The sequence below is a fragment of the Phoca vitulina genome, unplaced genomic scaffold, assembly GCF_004348235.1.
Source record: "Phoca vitulina isolate PV1807 unplaced genomic scaffold, GSC_HSeal_1.0 scaffold44, whole genome shotgun sequence".
Classification (NCBI taxonomy): Eukaryota; Metazoa; Chordata; class Mammalia; order Carnivora; family Phocidae; genus Phoca; species Phoca vitulina.
In genome coordinates, this window is record NW_022589747.1 from 3,763,166 (window position 1) to 3,787,096 (window position 23,931).

The window sequence follows — 23,931 nt, forward strand, 5'->3', positions numbered from 1 at the left end:
ATGCGATATAGACATGGGTATAATTACTGAGCATTACGAGGGTCTAATTCTGAGCTACCCTCAAGTTAATAGCTCTCTGGAGCTTCTGCTGTGCATTGTGTTTATGGCCGCTTCACTGAGAACATGCTCAGGTTTGAGGGTAAATTTCTTGGATCCACCTTGAAGATAATCATTTGGCCGAGTAAGCCAGGCCAGCGCCCTCAGCCTGGACCCTGGATCTGAGGCTGGCCCAGGGCACTTGACCCGCTGCCATTCTTGCTAACCAGCCCAGCTCCCGCCCATGCTCTTCCCTTCCAGAAAAATGGCGGAAGTGGTCTTCACCTCTCTGGTTTCAGGACAGGGATGACTGAACAAATACCACGGAGCTTGTCTTTAGTCTCGCTCCCAGTTCCTATTCTCTTTACCTGACACAAATACTGCATCCTCCCAGCACACGGTGGGTGCCTCGAGAATGGGGACCTTTCCTCACATGCCCAGCTGTTCTTCTAGGCTACGCGTCTAAATTCTATCTCTTCAGACCCTGGGTTTGTAACTGGAGGAGGGCAGAGAAGGGTATTTCTGTCAGGAGGCATGCCATACAGAATGTAGGCTGTGATTTGCTAACGAGAGGGGCTGCTGTTTCAAAGTTAGGTTACCCCTGGTAAAATGTCTTTTGGGGACCGAACAGCTTTGGAAGCAGAGAAAGGATTGCCTTGCCTGACTGCAGAAATGCACCTGGCGAGTTCATGTTGCTGGTCGCAGACTCAGTAACGCACAGGGCATGTTCACTTTTAGCTTCCACGGTGGGACAAAGAACCCGAGGACGGCGGGAGGCCCTCTGGTGCCCGTGCTGGTGGGTGAGGACTCTGCAGCTTTGGGACTGCTCCGACCCGGTGGCTAGAGTCAGAATCCTCTCATGGGGCAGGCAAACCTCCACCAGAGTCCTGGCTGCTGGAGTCAGCTCCCTGCACCTGCTGCAGTGGGGGCCGTGGGGGGGGGCACTCCAGCCATACGTGTGACGTGATGAAATAAGCCAGAAAGAGGGTCACAGGCACCCCAAATGCCAGGTGCGCCCCATGACTGCTGACCCGAGCCCTGTGTCGAGGCCCTGGGCTGAGGCTTCCAGTCTTCTGGGTAGCCTCCCCCAATCTCAGTCCGGGGAGGACCCCGGTGGCTCCCCCCGTAGAGGAGCCTGAGCAGAAGGTGCCCTCCTGAGGATCGGACAGACCCAGCGACAGCGCCGGTGTGGGAGTCGGGGTGCAGAGGTGGGGCGGGACTGGCAGCAGGGAGACCTCAGCTGTCCTGAGTCCAGCAGGGTCTTGTCACACCTCTCCTCTGTGACTCAGTAATGCTGAGCTCGTGCGGCTGCGTCTTCCTGGGCCAGCCACTGAGTTCATGTGGGTGGGAAATGAGGTGATGGGCTTAATGAGAGGAGGGGCCGGCTGCACCTGTGTTTCCCAGCGGAGAGTTGGGTGAAGCCTGACCCTCAGTGATCAGGGCCAGACACGCAGAGACGGGCAGAGGGGCCCAGCAGGAGGTCTCGGGGGCGGGATTGGGACCACCCCATGCCCTGGGACCCGGCCACTGACAGGAGGCTGGAGAGTTCTATTAGGTCACCCCCTTCCTGGGCAGGGGTCCTGGGAACCGTGATCAGATGGGGAGCTCTGACTCAGAGCAGGCAGGAGCCCTGTGAACAGCGTGTGGAGGCCTTTGCCCAGGTGGGACCACTGTGGACATGGTGTCATCTCGGGGGACAGGCAAGGCCTGGCCGCCTGGCTCTGTGTGGGACTCAGCAGAGCTGAACCTCCTGTGTGAGGGACAGGAGCCCCGTGTGGGGTGTGGTGAGGACAGGCAGAGCAGGTGGTAAGAGGTGAGGCCTGAGTATGACATTCTGGTTTGTGGTGATCCTGATTCTGAGCCTCAACTCATATGTATGTGTATATATATATTTATTTTAGGTTTATTTCTTTGAGACAGAGAGAGCGAGCAAGCAGGGGGCGGGGCAGGGGGAGAGAGAGAATCCCAAACAGACTCAACGCTGAACATGGAGCCCTACCTGGGGCTCGATCCCAGGACCCTGAGATCATGACCTGACCCGAAACCAAGAGTCGGATGCTTAATTGACTGAACCACCCAGGCGCCCCTCAACTCATATTTTTGAGACATGAACACATCTCCAAAGAGTTGAATCAGGATTTCTAAATGTTCTGTGATAGCAAAGCTCACAGTAGAACTTTTGATGAAGTTGCAGAACCTTTAAGAAGGTAGCAGTCCGGGCTGTGGGCATCCACGGTCCGAGCTTCGCTCTGTGCCGTGGACACGGTGAGCTTGCAGAGCCAGGAGCAGGAGGTTCCGGGCTGTCTTGCCCAGGATGTGCTCCCTTGTGTGGGGAGCTGCGGGGTGAGGCCGCCTCTAGTCCTGCTCCCCTAGTGTCCACAGTCTTTGTGACCCACACCTGCTCCTTTGTGGTTTTTCCTGGAGCTCTCCTCGGGGACAGCTGGGAGGCCTGGGCTCCCTTTCTTTCAAATTCCCAAACCAAAGTGGGGCTTTTTCCTGCATCCCTGCAGTGCAGCCTGCGTGGGGTGGTGCCAGGCTGTGCCCCTTTCTTGAGGACGGACCCCAATGATTGCTGACCCTCTTGTTCCTTTCGGACGAGCCTGCCCTCTAGATGGGACTGTCCTTACCTCTTCTGGGGCCAGGGGGCCTGGCTCCCCACCATCTAATCCACCCTGTCTGTGCTGTGTGGCTTCGGTCCGAGTCCTTGCACTGAAGGCTCAGACACGCAATGAACCGTGTCTCTTGCAGCTCAAGGTCTCTGCTTTGAAAACTCGCGATCCTTTTCTTATCCTGCTTGCTGAGTAAATCCACCCTTGACAGAAGGACGCTACAGGCTGAAGGGGGAATTAGTAGCGGGCAGAAAGAAAAGACAGTAGCAACAAAAAGCAAAGTTCGTTACAGTAGCAAGAAAGCCTCATGGTGCCCGGGGCGCTCCTGGAAAATGCGCCCTTGTGTTGTTGCAAGATTGGCGCCAGCTTCTAAGGCTGTCCTGCACACCAGCTCAACATTTTACCCTGGGCCACTCACTCACACCCACACACACCCACACTCACACAGGTACGCCTCAGCCCTCACTCCCAGCCAGGTTGACTGTGGTCTAGAGCTGGACAAAAGCCTTTACGTTTAAGTACAAACTGAGCTTTTGCTTCATGAGATTACCAGTGTATTTGGTAGAGATTTGACTTGTTATTTTTGGCGTTGGCTAGAAGGAGGAGGCATCCGTGAGTGTTGTAAGGGAGCGTTCTCTCCCTTACAGGTGCTGGTTGGTCAGGGTGTGGTATGCAGAGTGCCCAGGATCCCCCCTGCCCAGGGCGCTCAGCCTGACAACCCCCCCCCCCACCTCCACTATCTTTTAAAGCGTCTATTTCCATGTAGCGCCTTCTGCTACATGTTGGTTCTGCATATGCCGTTTCTGCTTTGTCCTGGGTCAACCCCGATGGAAAATCACTCTAGTGGTGATTTCCAGGAAAAAAAAAATCATCCGCATCACAGCCTGCGTGTCACCGTGGCAGGATCGAGTTGGTGGCATGCAACCTTTCCAGGAATGCCATTGTGCTTAATTGGAGTGATCTGAGAGGTAGAATTTGGGCCGGTGCAGTGCAGAGAAGGCTCCAGGGCACTGGGTGGCGGAGGGAGGGCCCCCTGGAGGCGGTGGGGGAGAGAGGGAGCGCCTGCCTGAGCTCCGGAGTCGGGTCCCTTGGCAAGCTGCGTGTCCCCCGTCTGCTTCCTCATCGGTACACAGGGCGAGAATTGGATAGAGGTATTTTAGTGCTGCTGCGAGGGTTACGTGAGGTCGTCTTCAGCCACCTCCTGGCCAGGCACCTCCTTGCCTTGGCCCGTCCCATCCCCCTCTGCTATCTGCTCAGCTCTGCTGTGGCACCCGGCAGCGCTGTGGGAAAGGGTCCTTCCGGGGGAAACCCGCTCTGCTCCAGCTCCCTGGCTTTGCCCTCTGCAGACCACCGGGCTGGATCCCGTTTCACATTCCTAAAACACCTGGGCGTCTTCACGGAAAGTCGGGCGGGAGGGAAGACGTGAGTTCGTACGGGGAGGATGGCGGGAGATCTGACCCTGACCGTGGGCGTGTGTTTCAGGTGTCCCCGTGTGAGCGGTGCCGCTGCGAAGCCAACGGGGAGGTGCTGTGCACCGTGTCGGCGTGTCCTCAGACGGAGTGTGTGGACCCCGTGTACGAGCCTGACCAGTGCTGCCCCATCTGCAAAAATGGTACGTGAGCCGCAGGTCGAGCGCAGGCCCGCCTCCCAGCCGCCTCCCGGTTCACCCCAAGTTCACTGCCTGCTTCGTGGTCGATGAAAGATGCATGCGTGTGTGTGTTTGAACGCGCGTCCGCACAGTCGGGGGCCCAGGGGGACAGCTGGGAGCTGTTCTGCACGGAGGCGTGCGCTCTCCTGCTGGTGTCAGCCCCGTGCTCTATAGAGGACCCAAGAAGCGCTTGGGGGGGAAATTCAATTTCCAGAGTGAGGAGAGTCCCTTACTTTCATTTAACTTTGTTCTTGCAAAGCAGTTTCTCTCTTTCCGAGACAAATCAAACATGCTGGTAGGGCTCATTTACTTTTCATTATTAAGTGAATTAAACTTCGGACATAATTGAATATTTTTCATAAGTAAATTAGGCAGGAAGAGCACCCCCTGTCCAGTGAGAGCCCGTGGTAGATCAAAAGCCTCATCTGCTTTATGAAAAAGAAATGGCAAGATGTCCTTGATCATAATTTATAAAGGGAGAGCGTTTCCTCAAACTGAATAACGAGAATGACTTTGTACCTTGAAGTACTGAGTGCTGTTCTGGGCATCACATTTTAAGAGGGTATTTGACAAGAGTGCGTTCCCAGGGACGGTGGGCTTACCAGTGATGGCTCGAGAGGGCGGCTGGATGAGGCAGTTGAGTTGGAAGCAAGCTGACTCTGGATTCATGATCACGTCTTCAAGAGTTTGAGTCCTTTCCCTGAAGGAGGGACCTTCGGCGGTGTCTGTGTGGCCCCAGGGCGTGGTGCTAGGACTCAAGGTCAGAGCCACAGATTGGCTCAGAAGGATGGGAGCATTTCCCTGACCTGAGCATTTCGGAGAAGGTGGTCAGCTCGAGAGGTGGTCAGCTCGTCACTGCGGGGGTTACTGGCCCAAGCTGGAGGCCCTGCGATGCGGGCTTGGTAGGTGGCAGATGGTGACACAGCTGTTGTTAGTGTCCGGGGGGAATCTTTGGGAGGGTCAGTTAGGACTGGCAGGAATGGAGTCGGGGTGGGGAAGGGAGGCAGGTAGAGAGGCCGGCGGCCCTCGAGGGGCTGTGGGGTGAAGCGAGCCTGCTGAGGAGCCGGTGGGCGCCTGGCGTCCATCAGGAGATCAGGGCGGCTCCTGTCCAGGCTGCAGTATATGCTGGTGGACAGGGGAGCGCACTGCCCCAGTCACCTCTCATGGAGTCAGTGCTACTCAGTGGAAGGCTTAACTGTGGGGTGCTCAAATATTTGGTTACCTTAAATATCCAAGATACCGTGTGTGGTCTCTTGCCAAGCACGATAAGAAACAACATTCTGGCACTCGATAGGGCATCTGTGTTTGGATATTTCCAAAAGATGGGAAGATGTGATTTCAATCTCTGAGGAAGTTCTAGTCCTTGAAACTTGGTAAAGGTTTCAAACCTACAGAAAACCTGAAATGCTTGTACGATGAACAGGTGTAGACCCTTCACTACATTTTGCCATTTTTGCTTTATCTCTTTTGGTCTCTGTTTTTGTCCCCACGGTTCCCCATCTCTGTATATAATCCAACTCCATCGGCACTTTTCTTTCTTTGTTCCTTCCCATCCTACACCCTGGAGACCTTCTATTTATATCACCACCAGCAGGAAGCCTACCGAGTACAGTTCAAGATTTTTCTTTGCAGGTGTGTTTGTGCTTAGGATTTATCCCAGTTAGGGCACAGAGTCAGTGGACTCTGTTTAGAAATTATCTGGATTAATTCTTTTTTACCATCCCCATGACATTGATATTATAACTGAAAGTTTGTACCTCTTAATCCCCTTCATCTGTCTCTCCCCTCTCCCACTCCCTCCCCTGTGGTGGTCACCGGTTTGTTCTTGAATTAATTCCTTATTGGTGTGCGTATGCTAAAATTTTAAGGATTCTTACTTTGATAGACAGCATGAGATGGAATAGGGCAGGATTTGGGGAATGGCATACTAGAGATTCTTAGAAGGAGCATAAATATGTTTTTGAAAACCAGATTCAAGAAGGATTACAGATTCAAGAAGGATTTGTATTAAAAGGTTTTGATTCAGGGGCTCGTGGGTGGCTCAGTCGTTAAGCGTCTGTCTTTGGCTCAGGTCATGATCCTGGGGTCCTGGGATCGAGCCCTGCGTTGGGCTCCCTGCTCAGCAGAGAGTCTGCTTCTCCCTCTCCCAGTCCCCCTGCTTGTGTTCCCTCTCTCGCTGTGTCTCTCTCTCTCTGTCAAATAAAAAAAAAAAGATTTTGATCCAGTTATGTCAAAACATCAACAACTTCTTATTTTCAGGAGTACCAAGTAGAAAGAAGTTTAAATGAGCCAGATAGAAAGGCTTTCTGCCATCTATAGTATTCTGACCTTGACAGGTTAAATGGTGCTTGGAATTCTTGGAATTCTTACCTAAAGATTGGCTTGAAAAATGAGAAGAGTTTCTTTTTTTTTTTTTTAATTTTTTATTGTTATGTTAATCCCCATACATTACATCATTAGTTTTAGATATAGTGTTCCATGATTCATTGTTTGTGCATAACACCCAGTGCTCCATGCAGAACATGCCCTCCTCAATACCCATCACCAGGCTAACCCATCCTCCCACCCCCCTCTCCTCTAGAACCCTCAGTTTGTTTTTCAGAGTCCATCGTCTCTCATGGTTCTTCTCCCCCTCCGATTTCCCCCCCTTCATTCTTCCCCTCCTGCTACATTCTTCTTCTTCTTCTTTTCTTTCTTAACATATATTGCATTATTTGTTTCAGAGGTACAGATCTGAGATTCAACAGTCTTGCACAATTCACAGCGCTTACCAGAGCACATACCCTCCCCAGTGTCCATCACCCAGTCACCCCATCCCTCCCACCCCACCCCCCACTCCAGCAACCCTCAGTTTGTTATGAGAAGAGTTTCTATTGAACTTAAATACTCTGTAATAATTCACTGAGATTAGTGAATCATTTATGGTTGTCCCTCTCTGCCACCCACATACACAAAACAGTGTTGTCACGAGAAAATATTACACGTGAACTCAAAGATTATAGGACATCAAAAACAATGCCTTAGACAAAATTAGATGCTAGGATAGACATAGCTTGGATGGAATATGAAGGTTTTAAGTCCCGATCTCAGGAAACAGGCCTTTACTCTGCATACTCTAATGTCTTCACCTGTAGCATTAACTACAAAGGGAAAATTACAGATCAGTTGCAAGCTGCCAAAGTCAATTGCGTCAAAGGGGCAAAAGTTTGAAACGGAGAATGCATGGGATATAAATAAATGATCACAAATCAAGTACAACTTAATAAAATCACTTTGGTGACTTGTATACCTCAATCTCCCAAGGATTTTCTTTTGATAAAATGGCTTGTGTGGCACTGTTGGTTTTTTCTTTTCTTTCTCCCAGTGATACAAACAGCAAATGTTATTTATATGGACTTTCAGGATTTCAGATTTGCTCTGGAGACAGGGGCTTCTCAGAGGTGAGGTTCACAGCACTCCTTCCACTTAAGCCTCTTAGTCTCAGAACACTTGTGACGTTAAAAATCAGGAGCCTCTGTTCTGCACGTGTGGACGCTCTTCCTTCATGCATGTGAGCGGGGCTGACCTTGACTCTGGGCCTTGTTAGAATCAGCTCTGATTCTCTAAAGGGGAATAGCATACCCAAGGTGGTATGAGGTACTTTGAGAGCACTAAGGCCCTGAGTGTAAAGATTGTACATCTCACTGCAGTATTGTTGCCCTTAACAATACAGTTGACCCTTGAATGACATGGGTTTAAACTGTGTGGGTCCACTTATATGCAGATTTTTTCCCCAATAAATACAAGACAGTCCTATAAATGTATTTTTGCTTCCTCATGACTTTCTTAACATTTTCTCTTCTCTAGCTTACTTTCTTGGAGAAGTACAGAATATAACACATACAGCATACAAAATATGTGTTAATCAATTCTTTGTGTTATCGTTAAGGCTTCTGGTCAACCGGAGGCTGTGAGTAGTTAAGTTTTTGGGGAGTCAAAAGTTATACACAGATTTTTGACTGTGCAGAGGTCAGTTCCCTAAATCCGCACATTGTTCCAGGGTCGACTAGTTATTTGCAGCTTTATTTCCCCAAGAAAATAAATATTTTTTTGGAGAAGAAAATGAAAACTTTTATAAAATTTGTAAGAAAAATACTGAGACTTCAAATTATTAGAAGCACTTTCATGAAAAATATGTGAGAGACACTGACTAAGAATTAGAGGATTTTTTTTCTCCCGTGTATCTCATAGAGTAGGATAAAATCATAATTAAACCACGTGTAGTGAGTTGGACAGAACTGAATGGTGTGTGTGTGAGAGAGAGAGAGAGAGAGAGAGATTCATATCAAGATCCTTCTCACAAGGAAAAACCTACTCTCATTTGGCCTCACCATTGAATCTTTCCAAAATCTTTACCAAAGAAATAACACCAATCTTTTGGAAATGCTTGGTTGCTATTTAAAAATGACATGATTTTTGTCCATTAAAAATATAAGGAAACTACAAATATCAGAATTAATCCTTGATACAGAGTTGTTGTACGAGGTCAATATGTAAAAACCAGCCATGTTTCTATATACCAGCGACCAGTAGAAGTGAATTAAAAACGAATCTTTCGGGCGCCTGGGTGGCTCAGTCGTTGGGCGTCTGCCTTCAGCTCAGGTCATGATCCCAGGGTCCTGGGATCGAGCCCCGCATCGGGCTCCCTGCTCAGCGGGGGTCTGCTTCTCCCTCTCCCACTCCCCCTGCTTGTGTTCCTGCTCTCGCTCTCTCTCTCTGTCAAATAAATAAATAAAATCTTTAAAAAAAAAACAAACTAATCTTTCATGTAGTATATATATACAATAGAATATTACTCAGCCATCAAAAAAATGAAATCTTGCCATTTGCAACGATGTGGAACTAGAGGGTATTATGCTAAGTGAAATAAGTCAATCAGGGAAAGACAATTATCATATGATTTCACTCCTATGTGGAATTTAAGAAACAAAACAGAGTAGATCATAGCGGAAGGGGGGGGAATAAAAAAGATGAAATCAGAGAGGGAGACAAACCATAAGAGGCTCTTTTTTAAATAAAGATTTTATTTATTTATTTGTTAGAGAGAAAGAGAGCATAAGCAGGGGGAGCTGCAGAGGGAGAGGGAGACTCCCCACTGAGCAAAGAGCCCAATGTGGGACTCGATCCCAGGACCCTGAGCCGAAGGCAGACACTTAACCAACTGAGCCACCCAGGCGTCGCAGGAGACTCTTAATCATAGGAAACAAACTGAGGGTTGCTGGGGGGGGGGGAGTGGGGGATAGGGTAACTGGGTGATGGACATTAAGGAAGGCACATGATGTAATGAGGACTGGGTGTTTTATGTAAGACTGATGAATCACTGAACACTACCTCTGAAACTAGTAATACACTATATGTTAATTAATTGAATTTAAATTAAAAAATAAAAAGGAGAAACAAAAGATAAAAAAATTAAAAAATAAAAACTAATCTTTCAAGTAACATCATACATATTAAATACTTAGAAGTAAATCTAACAAAATTTGGCATGATTGCCACATTTAAAAATCTTAAAGCTTTATTGAGAGAAATTAAAGAAGTCTTAAGTAAATGAAAGAATATAGCATGTTCATCGTGGGAAGACTCAATAATGTGAAAAATGTCAGTCTTCCTCAAAGGAAGCTCTTGTTTCAGCACAATTCCAGTAAAAAAGGCAAAAAACAAAACAACAAAAATGATGTTGTGTATGTGTGTACATATGTGGATATTACCAAACTGATTCTAAAATCCACATGGAAATATAAAAGTTAAAAACTAGCCAGTGCGGGCGCCTGGGTGGCTCAGTCATTAAGCGTCTGCCTTCGGCTCAGGTCATGGTCCCAGAGTCCTGGGATCGAGCCCCACATCGGGCTCCCTGCTCAGTGGGAAGCCTGCTTCTCCCTCTCCCACTCCCCCTGCTTGTGTTCCCTCTCTCGCTGTGTCGCTCTCTGTCAACTAAATAAATAAAATCTTAAGAAAAAACAAACAAACTAGCCAGTGAAATGCTGAAGGAGAACAACAAAGCTGGAAAATGTATGAAAGTAAATAACATACTGTGATATTGTCTCGAAGATAAAAAGACTGACAACCGGGAGCAGAATAGAATCAGAAAAGACACCGACATAAAGATCACTAGATGTACGATTAAGCTGGGCTGCAGTACAGTGGGCTGGGGTAGGGGGACCTCTCCAATTAATGGTGCTAGGTGAGATTGGTTATAAGATATAAGCTACCTTGTCTTCTACCTCACACTGTACAAAAAAATCAATTCCAGATAGCATTTAAATATGAAAGTTAAACTAATAATGCTTTTAGAGGAAAACATAGGAGACCACTGTTATGATTTTGAGTAGGCAAAGATTAATTTAAAAGGACACTAAAAACATCAACCATGATGAAAGGAATTGATAAATGGGACTTTGTTAAAATTAAGAACCTCTGTTCATCAAACAACACTCATTAAGCCAGGGCAAAGAAGCCCATATATATAGGAAAAAATGCAACACATAAATCTGATAAATGACTAAACAACTCCAACACATAAAAAGGAAGCTGAGAGATAAAAAAGAGAGAAAACCATAATGTGGATTCCCAACTCTCTTTGGGCCTGAGTGTCCTTCTCCTGTTCCACTGATCAGAGAGACACATCTTCTCAGTGACATTTGAGTACTGCCACTCCCACTACTTCCAGGGCCTATTCTTGGTACAAAGACATGAGAGAAAGAAAATTGGATTTCCTGTTTTAATGAAATTAAATTAGAATTACTCTTAAGTAGATTGCGATAAATCGAGATGCATATTTTAATTCTTAGAACAGTAATTAAAATCAACAAAAGAATTAAACATGGCACACTAAAAATACTTATCTAACTTAAAAAAGGTAGTCAGAGAGGAAGAGAAGATTAAAACCCAGGAAACTTGCAGAAAACAAATAAAAATGTATATGAACTTAATAACACAGCCCCAAAATACCTAAGGTAAAAATTGACACAATTCAAAGGAGAAATAGAAACTTCAAATAATTGTAGTCAGAAATTTCAACAAACCATCCAATAATTCATAGAAAAACTAGACAGAAAATTAGCAAGGCTATAGAAGACTTGAATGACACTCAAGTAACTTGAGCTGACATACATGTGAAAAATAGTACCAAACCACTGAGGAATTCTTTACAAGTGCAGGTGGACATTCTCTAGGGCAGACCATTTGTCAGGACATAAAACAAGTCTTACTGTATTAATATAAAAGACAATTACATAAAGTATGTTCTTTGAGCACAACAGAATTCAACAGAATTAAACAAGCACTATAAACAAAAAAACTTATGATACTTAACAAAAACTGTATGTCCACAAAATTGAGAACATGTGTCCACGTAAAGATGTGTATGTAAATGTTCATAGCAGTATTATCCTTAATAACCAAAAAAAAAAAAAAAGAAAATGGAAATACTCCAAATGTGCATTAACTGGTAAATGGATAAACAACATGTGGTATAACCACATGATGGAATATAATTCACCAATAAAAAATGAGTAATGATATGTGCAACAACAAAGGAATGAACCTCAAAAACTCACTCTAAATGAAAGAAGCCAATCACAAAAGACAACCGGCTGTATGATTCTATTTTTTTGGAAGGTCTAGAGTAGTCAAATTTACATAGGGAGAAAGCCCCTCACTGGTGGCCTAGCCCTGGGGTCAGAGAGGGAATTCTCTGCAAATGGCCATGAGGGGATTTTTGAGGTGATGGAATATTTATAAGTTGGGTTGTTATGATAGTTACACAATTAAATAAATTTACTAAAATTATTAAATTGTGTACTTACAATGGGTGAGTTTTGTGCTATTTAAAATATACCTCAATAATGCCGCTAGAAGTACTGACAATCTCTTAAAAAGATTAACAAAGTTGGGGTGCCTGGGTGGCTCAGTTAGTTAAGCATCTGACTTAGGCTCGGGTCATGATCTCAGAGTCCTGGGATCGAGCACCACGTTGGGTTCTGCACTCAGGGGGCAGTCTGCTTCTCCCTCTCCTGCTGCCCCTCCCCCTGCTTGTGTGCACACTCTCTCTCTCTCTCTCTCAAATAAATAAATAAAATCTTTGATAAAAAAAAAAAGACAGTGTAATTTTTGTAATTTTCCTTGACTCACTCCTAAGACTAGTCTGAATACATATCCTTTCATCTTTCCTCAGAGACTGCCTTTTCAAATCCTGGTCTGGTGCCCTTGATAACTATGAAATATTCTAATTCAGCCTGTTGAAGCTGAGACCCTTCTAAGTATATACTGTTATTGACCTTTAGGAGCTAGGAAGTTGTAAAGAATAACGGACGTTCAAACCCAACCGAGGTGGATGGCTTCTCGTAGACTTCCGTGCTCTAGATCCCCTGTACCTGGAATGGAAGTCAAGCTCCCCACGCTACCCCCTGTTGAGTTATTCTTCACTTGCACTGTGGATACCTTTCTGCCTCCTTCAACTGCACACTTCTAGTCATTCTAGACTCTTCCTTTTTATGATTCAACTTCCCAGGACCTGGGGCTGCGAAAGCAGGGACAATGAGGGTCGCCAGGTGCTTACAGGTCTCATGCAGGTAGGTACTATGCTCATGTGGCAGCCCAGATTTCAGGATGCACCTTTCACCCAGATGCAGCTCAACCCTGGTGAGCATCAGAATTGCTTCCAGGACTAATTGAAACACAGACCTGGTTCACACCCCTGCTGGAGTTTCTAACCTGGAAGGTTTGGCCTGGGGCCTGAAAGTTTGCATTTTTAAAATTTTAAGATTTTTATTTATTTTTTTTTTAAAGATTTTATTTATTTATTTGACAGAGAGAGAGATAGCGAGAGAGGGAATACAAGCAGTGGGGAGTGGGAGAGGGAGAAGCAGGCTTCCTGCTGAGCAGGGAGCCCGATGCGGGGCTTGATCCCAGGACTCTGGGATCATGACCTGAGCCGAAGGCAGACGCTTAACGACTGAGCCACCCAGGTGCCCCAAAATTTTAAGATTTTTAGAATTTATTTATTTGTTAGAGAGAGAGAGAGCACAAGCAGGGGGAGCAGCAGGCAGAGGGAGAAGCCGTCCCCCTGCTGAGCAAGGAGCCCGATGTGGGACTCAATCCCTAGACCCTAGGATCATGACCTGAGCCGAAGGCAGACGCTTAACTGACTGAGCCACCCAGGCATCCCCGCGTGTTTTTTTTTTTTAAGTAAGCTTTATGCCCAGCGTGGGGCTTGAACTCCACCCGGAGAGCAAGAGCGGCACGCTCCTGCTGTCGGTGTGGGGACCACACCTGGAGACTCATCGATCTCAGGCAGGCATTTTCTCATTGTCCTCCTAGCCAAGTGTAAGAAGAGAAGCACACACAGGAGCTGCGAGGCTTTAGACATGCATGAGGTCATTCAGAGATTTGAATGCATTTCCAAATGCCTTATTTTATACTTGGTGTTTCTCTAGAGATTTTAGAATTTAGAGAAATATAATATAATATACCATGTAATAATATTTTAGAAATTGAAATATCAGGGCAGAGAGAAGATGACTTGCATGGCCAGTCAAAAAGGTTGCTCATGATTTGTGCTCTCTGTCACCCTACGCACCTAGTATGACAGGTGGGTGGCAGATTTGACTCCAAGCTTCCTAGAAGCCAAAGCAAGAGTGAGAAGTGTAATAAACACGATCTGCAAAGAGAAATATACCACAATTTTGCTTTTCAGCAGATATACTTCCTAGTCAACAGTTTGCCTAGGAATAATAACATAAATGAATTTTTTACAAATGTGAAAGTTTTAGGGGCGCCTGGCTGGCTCAGTGAGAAGAGCGTGTGACTCTTGATCTCGGTGTCATGAGTTTGAGGCCCACTTTGGGTGTAGAGATTACTTAAAAAAAAGTTTTTAAAAAAGAAAAGATAATGTAAAAGTTTTATTCAACTTCTGTTAGCATTTCCCAACATAGATCAAGAGCTCAACTCCAGAGTGCTAACGCGTTTCTTCTCCATTGTCTTCTGTTTTACTTACATTTTGGTGTTGTGGGAATAGTGATTCAGGTGGCATCCCATTAATGCTCATAAAGCCCAGTGAGCATCAGTCATTTGTTCTTTCTTTTTAAAGATTTTATTTATTTATTTTAGAGAGAGAGAAAGAGGAGGGGGGAGCCGAGAGAATCTCAAGCAGACTCCTTGCTGTGTGCGAGCAGCGGACGTGGGGTTCGATCTCATGACCCTGAGATCATGACCTGAACAGGAACCAAGAGTGGGACGTTTAACCGACTGAACCACCCAGGCGTCCTTAATCATTTGTTCTTTAGAGAAGCTCTTGTATGTCCCCTGGTGTTTCTCCTCACTCCCCTAACTAGCGCCAGTTTTGAGGTGGCACATTCCAAGTTTAGATCCTCAGGGTCATCAGAGAAGCTTGGATGACTCTCAGGTCTTCTCCTTTCTGATTAGTTAGCTAAAGAGCAGGGATGAGTAGAGTGTGAAATCTTAAATTCAGGAGCTTCATTTGTTTTCATCTCCTCCTGAAATCTTCCCATTAGCAGCTCTTCTTTGTAAATTTGTCAGCAGCTTAAAAGGACACTTTTGTTTTCAAACATGGGGACAGAATCCAATTCGTAAGATGAGTAAATCAAGTGAGACCCAGACTGCCTTGAAGTGGTTGCTACCTGATGATGATGAAGAACTTCTTTTCTGAGTTAAACTTCTAGACAGAAGGTGTATGACAGTGGCTTTTTTTTTTTTTTTTTTTTGTATGTTTCCTAAAGTCAAGTGTATTTAGCCGTGAATTGCAGGCAAGTGGGGACTCCGGTCACAAACTCGTGGCCACCAAGCTTGGCCATTTCCATTTTATACTGTGGCTTTGATTTCACTGAGGACCAGACCGGGAGTCTCTCTTTTGTCTCCCCTCTTTGTGAAGACCGTGTTCAACTGTCCTCACCCGGTAAACCTTCTCTGGCCTGCTTCTTAAGACAAGCTCATGGCCCTGTTGATTCTTCTCAGAAGCCAGAGCCCTAATCACCTTGTTTTCCGATGCAGGAACTGGGAAGACACCATAATTAAACATGTTCTTTTGTTGAACATTGGGCGCTTTTTTTTTTTTAGATTATTAGAGAGGAGTGTGTGTGCACGCACTTGTGTGCTCATACAAGTGCGTGCGCACGTATGTGTTGCTTTTAGAAAACACTGAGGCATGTCTTTATTTTACGGCAGATACAAAGATGAGTCAAGTGATGGTGCCTGGCCTTAATGAGCTCATAGTGTAGAGGGGACGTAGTCCTGTAAATAACTTGGTATCTGCTACTTTGCTGGAATTTATGATGACAGCAGTGAGGAACATAGGGGGAAGTCCTGAGTAAGAGGGCGGTAAACGTTACCCTGTGTATGGCCTTTATTTGTTTTTGAATCATGTCATTTGGATGCATTCCCAGCAGTGAGATGATTAGGTCAACGGGTTGGGACATTTTTATGATTTGGATACATATTGTCATGTCGTTTTGCAGAAGGGTGTGCACGTTTGTAAAGCTCCTGATTTTATGATAAATTTGCTAAACTTTCATTCCCCGCCCCCGGCCCCTGCAATGTATTCTACTTTGCTGACTTCTTAGTGAAATAACTTTGAGCAGGACCTCAAGCGTCCTTGACATCAGTGCTGTACAAATGAATTCTTGGAGTGCCCTGTAACACAAGGTGTGGGGACTAAGAGTTTAATCAAGTAACTTGATTTCTCTGCATCCTTTCTGTATCTGTGTAGCGGACATCCGGCCACATCTGTGGATATCTTGTAACAGCGAAGCCACAGGGTGGGTTTACAAGTGTTTCATTCATTCGATCCACAGATACTGACTGACCCTCACTATCTGCTATAGGAGATGAGTTGGCAGATGCGAAGAGTTCTAGAAACAGATCCCATGAGGGAACCGGGACCCACCCCCCTGCCCCTGCTCCTCCAGAGCTGAGAAGCGCAGGGAAGAGGAGGGAGGAGCACCCTGCGGGCTCTGGAAGCAGGAGGAACCAGGAGGGTCACCGGGGGCAGGGCCCGTGCAGGAGTGAAAGGGCTGGGAGAGTCCCACAAGCCTGGAGGTAGGAGGGAGTGGGGGCCTGCAAGGATGGGCACACACAAGCTCACCAAGGACCTTTATGCCCGGCGAGAGGTCAGCTTCAATCCTAAGGCAGTGAGGAGCCCCACAAGGGGCTTTAGGATAGAAGTGGCACAAATCTATTTGAACCGCAGCGGTCACTCTGGGTGTGGGGCTCAGACCCCTGGGAAAAGCAGGCTGTAGGCTCTGTTGGAAGACAACGTCTTTGCGGATGCCCTTGTGCGGCATTTTGCGCTGTCAAATTAGACTAAATTCCTTGAAGAAGTAGTGCAGAAACCCCTGGCTTTGGAGCTCAGCAGATGTGACTTTCCAGCTGAGTCCCTGTCACCTTGTTTAATTCAGCTTCTTTGGCTTCTTCACCTGCAAACGGGGATGATCTGTGGGCGCCCTGCCAGCTTAGCATGAGGGTCAAACACATCAACACCTTCTGCTGAATCAAGACTCAAAGACTATTTTCTCCCTCCTTTGTCCTCCTGGAGCTCCATCCAGGTGGGCTTCTTAAAAGTGATGCCCGGCACCAGATTTTCTTGCGAGGAGCCCCTGAATTTGTACCACAAACCGCTGTGGCAGTTTGCCCAGCCTCAGGCAGACCGAGGTTGCAAAAATGCTTGCGTTTCCCTTTGTCCTCCAGAAGATTATCCATTCATAGGCTTTGGCCATTATTCATCTGGTAAAAGCCGCTTGGTCATTAATACAGTGGCTTAAAATATCCCCAGCCTGTGTCCTTAGCCAAAGGGAAATCAATTGTCACAATATACAATAAAGCTATTCATCCCAAGGCAGGCAGATATCTTCACCACATCCAATAACATGATCAATGGTGCCATTACCAGAGGAAACTTGTACTGCATCCGAAATGCTTACATGTTCTGGTAGAAATAGGCTGACAGCATGAAGACAAATAGCCCCGTGGATGGCTTCCCCAATCTGTCTCCGTCTCCAGGGAGAATGAGCCAATGAGTATTCTTAGAGAGGACTTTCGGGGGTGCACCAGGGAATATAAAATACCCCCCGTGTTGATCAGAAGACACATTCTGCTCTTACGCCGACAGAAAACTCACCCCTTTTATTTGTCTTGCGGGAAGATAAACCTCAGGTATCAAAGAGCCCATTACCCCAGGAGGGATCCATAAACCACCGGTTCTGAAAATTGTATCTCATCTTTTCTAAAACAAATGCCTTCACTTAAGAGCAGTTACAATTTGGTAATCCTGACAGCTGTGTACTGAATTTATCTTTAATCACACATTTGCCTAGTCTTTTGAAAGCACATCAACTGAGAAAAGCATTATCCTATGGGAGAAAAACAGCACCAATTCTTTAATGAGAAGCAATCACAGTTCATAGATAATAAGAATGGTGGGCCCCTAAAAGGAGGGTCCCTATTTAACCCGTGTTCTAACTTGATTCTCATAACACGGGGAGACAAAAGCTGTTGTTCGAACAACTCTGGTCACACGAGGTGCTGACCGTGGTAGACACACTTTAGACTCCACCCCCTGGAGCCCCAAATGCTGGTGTGTCTGCATCCACGTCACCTCTGGAGAGAAAGACTAACTGGGTGGCCATGGAAAAGCAGACGGGGGATGCTTCTGACCATTGGAACAGTCCCTCCAAAGTGTTCAGAGGCTGTGGGAGCCAAATCCAGATCCGAGCTGGACCGGATGATTTGCAGAGCCCCTCGGTGCTAAACTGTTATTACTCTTTGGCACTAACGCATAAATGTCTCCGACATCATTACTCAGCAATCTATTTGGGGTGCACAGAAAGAACCGTGTTCCTTTCTCTGGTTAATTCACGCGTTTTCTTGTCTTTCCCCATCTTACTTATGTCAGTGAGTCATTTTGTAAATGAAAAGATAGTCGCTGAAAACAAGATACGCACTTATTCTTTGAAGACCCACAGACAGAAGGGCTTGTATCACCGCCCACTCTCGTAGATGGAGAGATACAGAGACTGCGGGCAGGGGGGAGATCTGAGAGTTCGGGCGGGGATGCTGCCGCCGCCGAGCCACCTGACACATCTGGGCTTCGCGCCCCTCATCTGTGAAAGAAGTGGGTCATGCGGGAGAGGTTGCATATGAACGTGCCTTTAGAATTTCTTCAAAATGTGTGTCATTTAAAGGAGAGGAAATGCCTTAGCACAGAAAAGAAATGTGATTAATACAGTTGACCCTTGAACCACATGGATTTGAACTGTGCACTTATACATGGATTTTTTCAATAAATGCAGTACAGGACTGTAATGCATTTTCTCTTCCTGATGATTTTCTTTTTTTTTTTTTTTTAAGATTTATTTATTTATTTGAGATAGAGAAAGAGAGCACAAGTAGGAGGAGGGCAGAGGGAGAGGTAGAAGCAGGTTCCCTGCTGAGCAGGGAGCCCGATGCAGGACTCAATCCCAGGACCCTGAGATCATGACCTGAGCCGAAGGCAGACGCTTTACCTACTGAGCCACCCAGGCGCCGCCCCGCACCCCCGATGGTTTTCTTTTTTTTTTTTTTTCTTTTTTAAAGATTTCATTTATTTATTTATTTGACAGAGAGAGACACAGTAAGAGAGGGAACACAAGCAGGGGGAGTGGGAGAGGGAGAAGCAGGCTTCCCGCTGAGCAGGGAGCCCGATGCGGGACTCGATCCCAGGACCCTGAGATCATGACCTGAGCTGAAGGCAGATGCTTAACGACTGAGCCTGCCAGGCGCCACCCCCCACCCCGGTTTTCTTAAGAACGTCTTCTTTTCTCTGGTTTACTTTATTGTAAGAACACGGCTATACCACCCATAGCATACAAAATATGTGTCCATCAACAATTTATGTGACTGGTAAGGCTTTTTGGTCAACGGTAGGCTGTTAGTAGTTAAGTTTTGGCAGGGTCAGAAGTTGTATGTGGAATTTCGACTGTGTGGGTGGTCAGCGCCCATAACCTCCATGTTGTTTGTCAACTGTATTTACAAAAATTGCACATTTTGTGCACAATGTACAAAAAGTCGCACATTGCCCCCTGAAAACCGCAAATTCACTTATCTCCTAGTAATTAGATTTTCGGAGTCCTGCCTTCCCCGTGTTGAATGCATACAAAGCTGTTCGCAGGTGCCCCCCTGACATTCGCCACCCTGAGGAGCCAGTCCTTGTTGCCCTGGTTTTTCCCATGTGGCAGGGGACAGCCCCAGGGCCAGGGGACAGAACTTGCTCATTTCATACTGCACTGTCCCCTGCCGCACCCACACATGGGGACGGCTGTGCAGACTGAAGTGGAAAATTTAGTGTTTCTTTATTATATATTTCTGAGGTCTTGATCCCATCTCAATAAAGTGAGCCCAGAGAGACCAGCTTTGCGGGAGTGACCATGCCATGCTTCTGGAAACCCCAGGAGGAATTTTTGTTCTTTAGCTCTCATGAATATTTTACTGACCCGCTAACCCGTGGCTTCTCTGGGCTCTGAAACCTCTTGAGTACCAGAAACATCTCTCACGCAACTGCTTCAAACTCCAGACTCCATGAAATGATGATCACCAAGGCAGCCTTACGTTCATTATCTCAGATAAAAGCCTCAGAATAATGAAGATGCTGGGACTATTCCCTCCTGGCCCCGTGAGTAATGAAAAGCCTGGAGGAAGGGCTCATTCATTAAGATTTTATAAGCAGGTGAGAATAAAAAGATATCTGTTTTAAAGAAATCCATTTTTGTCCAGTCTAGTCTTACTTTAGAAGAACTTTGTAGAGAATGTATATGTATTTTAAAAAAATAATAATTACAACGAAATCCAGTGTCTGCAAAAGAGGAGGCCTTTTACCTTCATTTTGTTCACAAATCCTAATCAGCCTGACAAGAATTTGGTTTTTGTCTTGTGTTCGGAAGGAAAGTAAATATGTTTAAAAGCATATCCTGGGACTACAGGTATGGTCCACTTCACCAAAATTGGCTCTTCCCATCACTTAAACTGATAGTGCCTTTACAGTTTCTAACTACACTGGTAGAAATCAATCATTTGAAATGACCGAAGAGTTGAAAATTGACAGTCACACCCCAAAGAAGCAATGCAAGCCTGAACTTGTGAGTATACGGGGAGTCTAGCACTCCAGGGCATCCTGAGAAAATAAATGGTTGTCGTGAACAGAGATGAGCTGCCCACAGCCCGGAGCTGTGCTCTGGAACTCTCTATTTTCTAACTAATCATTTTACTAGCAATGAGCTAAAAAAAGGGGGAGGGGGAGAAAAAAAGGAAAGGGATAAAATTAGGAGGAAAGTGAACATTTATTTTTTTTAAGGTTTTATTTATTTACTTGAGGGAGAGAGCGCACAGAGAGAGAGGGAGAAGCAGACTCCCTGCTGAGTAAGGAGCCTGACACGGGGCTTGATCCCAGGACCCCGAGATCATGACCTGAGCAAAAGTCAGATGCCCAACCGACTGAGCCACCCAGGCACCCCGAAAGTGAACATTGAGCAGACAGTATTGACTTTACATTTCTCGAGGCTCTTGATGATGAACTTGTAATTTATACACTTTGTCTAATCACTGATGGGGTCACAGTGAATTCACTGAACAGATACAGATAAACTGGAAAACATGAATCTGCTTAAGAAACATTGTTTCCAGGGGCTCCTGGGGGGTTCAGTCAGCTGGGCATCCACTCTTTGTTTCGGCTCAAGTCCTGATCTCATGGGTGGTGAGACTGAGCCCCACGTCCGCTCCCCACTCAGCGGGAGTCTGCTTGGATATTCACTCTCTCTACCCCACTTGTGCTCTCTCTCTCTCTGTCTCTGTCTCTCTCTCAAATAAATAAATAAAAAAATTAAATTAAAAAAAGAAAGAAACATTGCTTCTGGTTCAGAAGTTAGTAGTAATTTTAGGAAGACTGTCTAATGACAATGATTTAAGATGTGTGTCGACAGAAGGCATACTTACCTGTCTGTCTCTGAATCATGAATTCTCATTGAGAGCCACTTACTCTGGGTTAACGTCACTTATTTTCAGTTGTATGGTTTTTGTATTTGTACAAAAGCTAAAACAACAGCTGTTAATATGGTGTCTCCAATAACAGAAGAAAAATGCAGCAAAAAAAATGTCCTTTTTCTGTCAGTTTCTCCTGTGATTCAGATAGAAAATCAATTCAGTTATTTTCAAAACCAAAGTCAGTTTTGTTTTATTTTTTGTTTTTGAAATTCAATTCCTGGAATCAAAGCAAATCTTTCGGAAATTAATTCTATCAAAAGTAAAACATCTGAAACAATTGCTAATTCTGTTTTAGATGTATTTTAATAAGTTCAAGGTTGAAAGTAAAATTATTGTTTGACTGCTATTATGAATACATTTTTGGCAAAGCAGCGTATCATAAAAACATGATCGTGGGTGCCTGGGTGGCTGAGTCGGTTAAGCATCTGACTCTTGATTTCGGCTCAGGTCATGATCTCAGGGTCGTGGAGCCTGCTTAAGATTCCCTCTCCCCCTGCCTCTGTTCCTACACCCCCCCAAATCCCCACCTTGCTTTCTATCTCTGTCTCTTTCTAAAAACAAAACAAAACAAAACAAACAAAACCACCATGATTTTGCTAACTTAATAAACCAGTAGGGTAGAAATATATTTGAAGTTGAATGTGGCATACATGGTATTCGTAATTGCTTCCAAACAAACTGTGGTATCCTAGAAATAAATACGGAAGCTGTAATTGTCAAAATTTTAAAATAATCCAAGCACATTATTTTGTGAAGAAAACAATCTCTTTGGCAGATCTGTTGGTGCCTCTTTTACCAGTTGGGTTCTCTTCAGAAACGGGTGAGCCTTGGAAGATTTGTAAAGTTAACCCAAGTGCCTAACAATGTTTTTTGACGTACTGTTTTAAATAAAGGCATTGTCTATATTTTGGCTGTATATTTCTTTCAAAATCAATTGGGACTCTTTAGTCGCAGTATTCAACAAATAGAAAAAAGACTTTAGCTTTGGAGCTTTAGAAAATTGTGATTGTGAGAACCAAACTTGTGAACCAGGCAGGACTTAGATGGCTCTGGACAGACGGAGTGGATTACACAATGGGGCTGCCACTGTGTGTGATTTAATTTTCAGATCATTGTGTGTGGGGGAAATATTTTAATTGAGCTCATAGGTTAAATTGGATCTCTAGATATTCTGTATTGAAATGACACAAAGTTAAGAAACCCTGTGATTTTTCCAACATTTGAATTCAGTGAACACTCAAAAAAAATTATAAACAGAGGCAAAATATTTGGTGAATTTTGTCTTAAAATGTATTTATCAAGGAAAGTCACTCTATAGTGCTATAGAGTACCTATGAAAATATTTGGCGTATCCATGAAAGCCATGATTAGAAATGAGGATGTCTTCCATTTATCAGATTTTCTGAGTTTGCCAGGTAGTAACTCAGCATCTATAGAGAGAATTTTCTCAATTAATAATATACCCTTCAGAGAAGTCAATTCAATATACTAATAATTCTAAATTTATAAGCCATAAAACATAACTTGAAAACAAATTCCAGGCAATTTTATGGAAACATCTAAAATAGTAAGACTATTGAAAAAAATTCTCTCAAAATGGGATTGTATAGTATATTGTAGTATAGAAACTGAAATGAAGTTTGTGAACTACACCAAAAATAATTATTCCTAGTGTAGGGGAGGAAACAGTTTTCCTTGCCCCTTTTAGAGTCCCCTGGCTAGGTCTGAAAAGAAAACTGACAGAGGCAGATCAACAAGAGAAAAGCACACAAATTTTATTAAATCTTTACACATTTATGGGAGTCTTCACAAGAGAATGAAGACCTGAAGAATGACCAGAGCAGGCGGCTCTTTGACCTTTTAGACAAACAATACATTTGTGAAGAATTCCAAGCATGTTTGGGCTTGGGGTAGTTGGTGTTGAAGAAGTACAAGGGTGGGGCTCCTGCCTGGCTCATTCAGAGGACCATGGGACTCTTGATCTCAGGGCCATGAATTTGAGCCCCATGTTGGGTATAAGATTATTTTTTTTAAAATTAATTAATTTAAGAAAAGAAGTACTAGGAAGATAAGTGTGGCTTAGCAAGTTTTGTTTGTACAGATTTTCCCTCCTGGTTAAATTAATTTTGTTTCATCATATATAAATTTTATTGTGTTTTAAGTTCAGTTTTAGTGTTTGCATTGTTTTAGCTTACATGTAACAAAAAATCCCATTTTTGATGGTGTGGTTCACTTCTCAGCCCCCATCGTACACCCTGTTCTCAGGCAACTGCTGATCTGATTTCTGTCACAAGAGTTTTGTCTTTTTTTTTTTTAACCTGTCTCTTAGAGAATTTCACATGAATGGAATCATAGAGTATGAGTCATTGTGTCTGGCTCCTTTCACCTACCAGGTTTTTGAGATTCATGAACACTGTTGTTGCCTATATCAGTCCCATCCTTTTTCTTGCTGAGTAGCATTCCACTGTATGGATATATCACATCTTACTACATTCCACTGAATGGATATACCACATCTTATTACATCCTGCTGTATGGATATACCACATCTTACTACATTCCACTGAATGGATA

General features: G+C 44.9%; 1 protein-coding gene across 1 annotated transcript in view; it reads left to right on the forward strand.

Annotated features, from left to right (window-relative positions):
- The window catches only part of VWC2 (von Willebrand factor C domain containing 2), a 114,110-nt gene that overhangs the window by 17,008 nt on the left and 73,171 nt on the right, over positions 1-23,931 (forward strand). Inside the window, exon 2 of the mRNA XM_032430472.1 lies at positions 4,128-4,257. Coding sequence (XP_032286363.1) covers positions 4,128-4,257 — 130 coding nt within the window. The remainder of the gene's footprint in view (positions 1-4,127; positions 4,258-23,931) is intronic.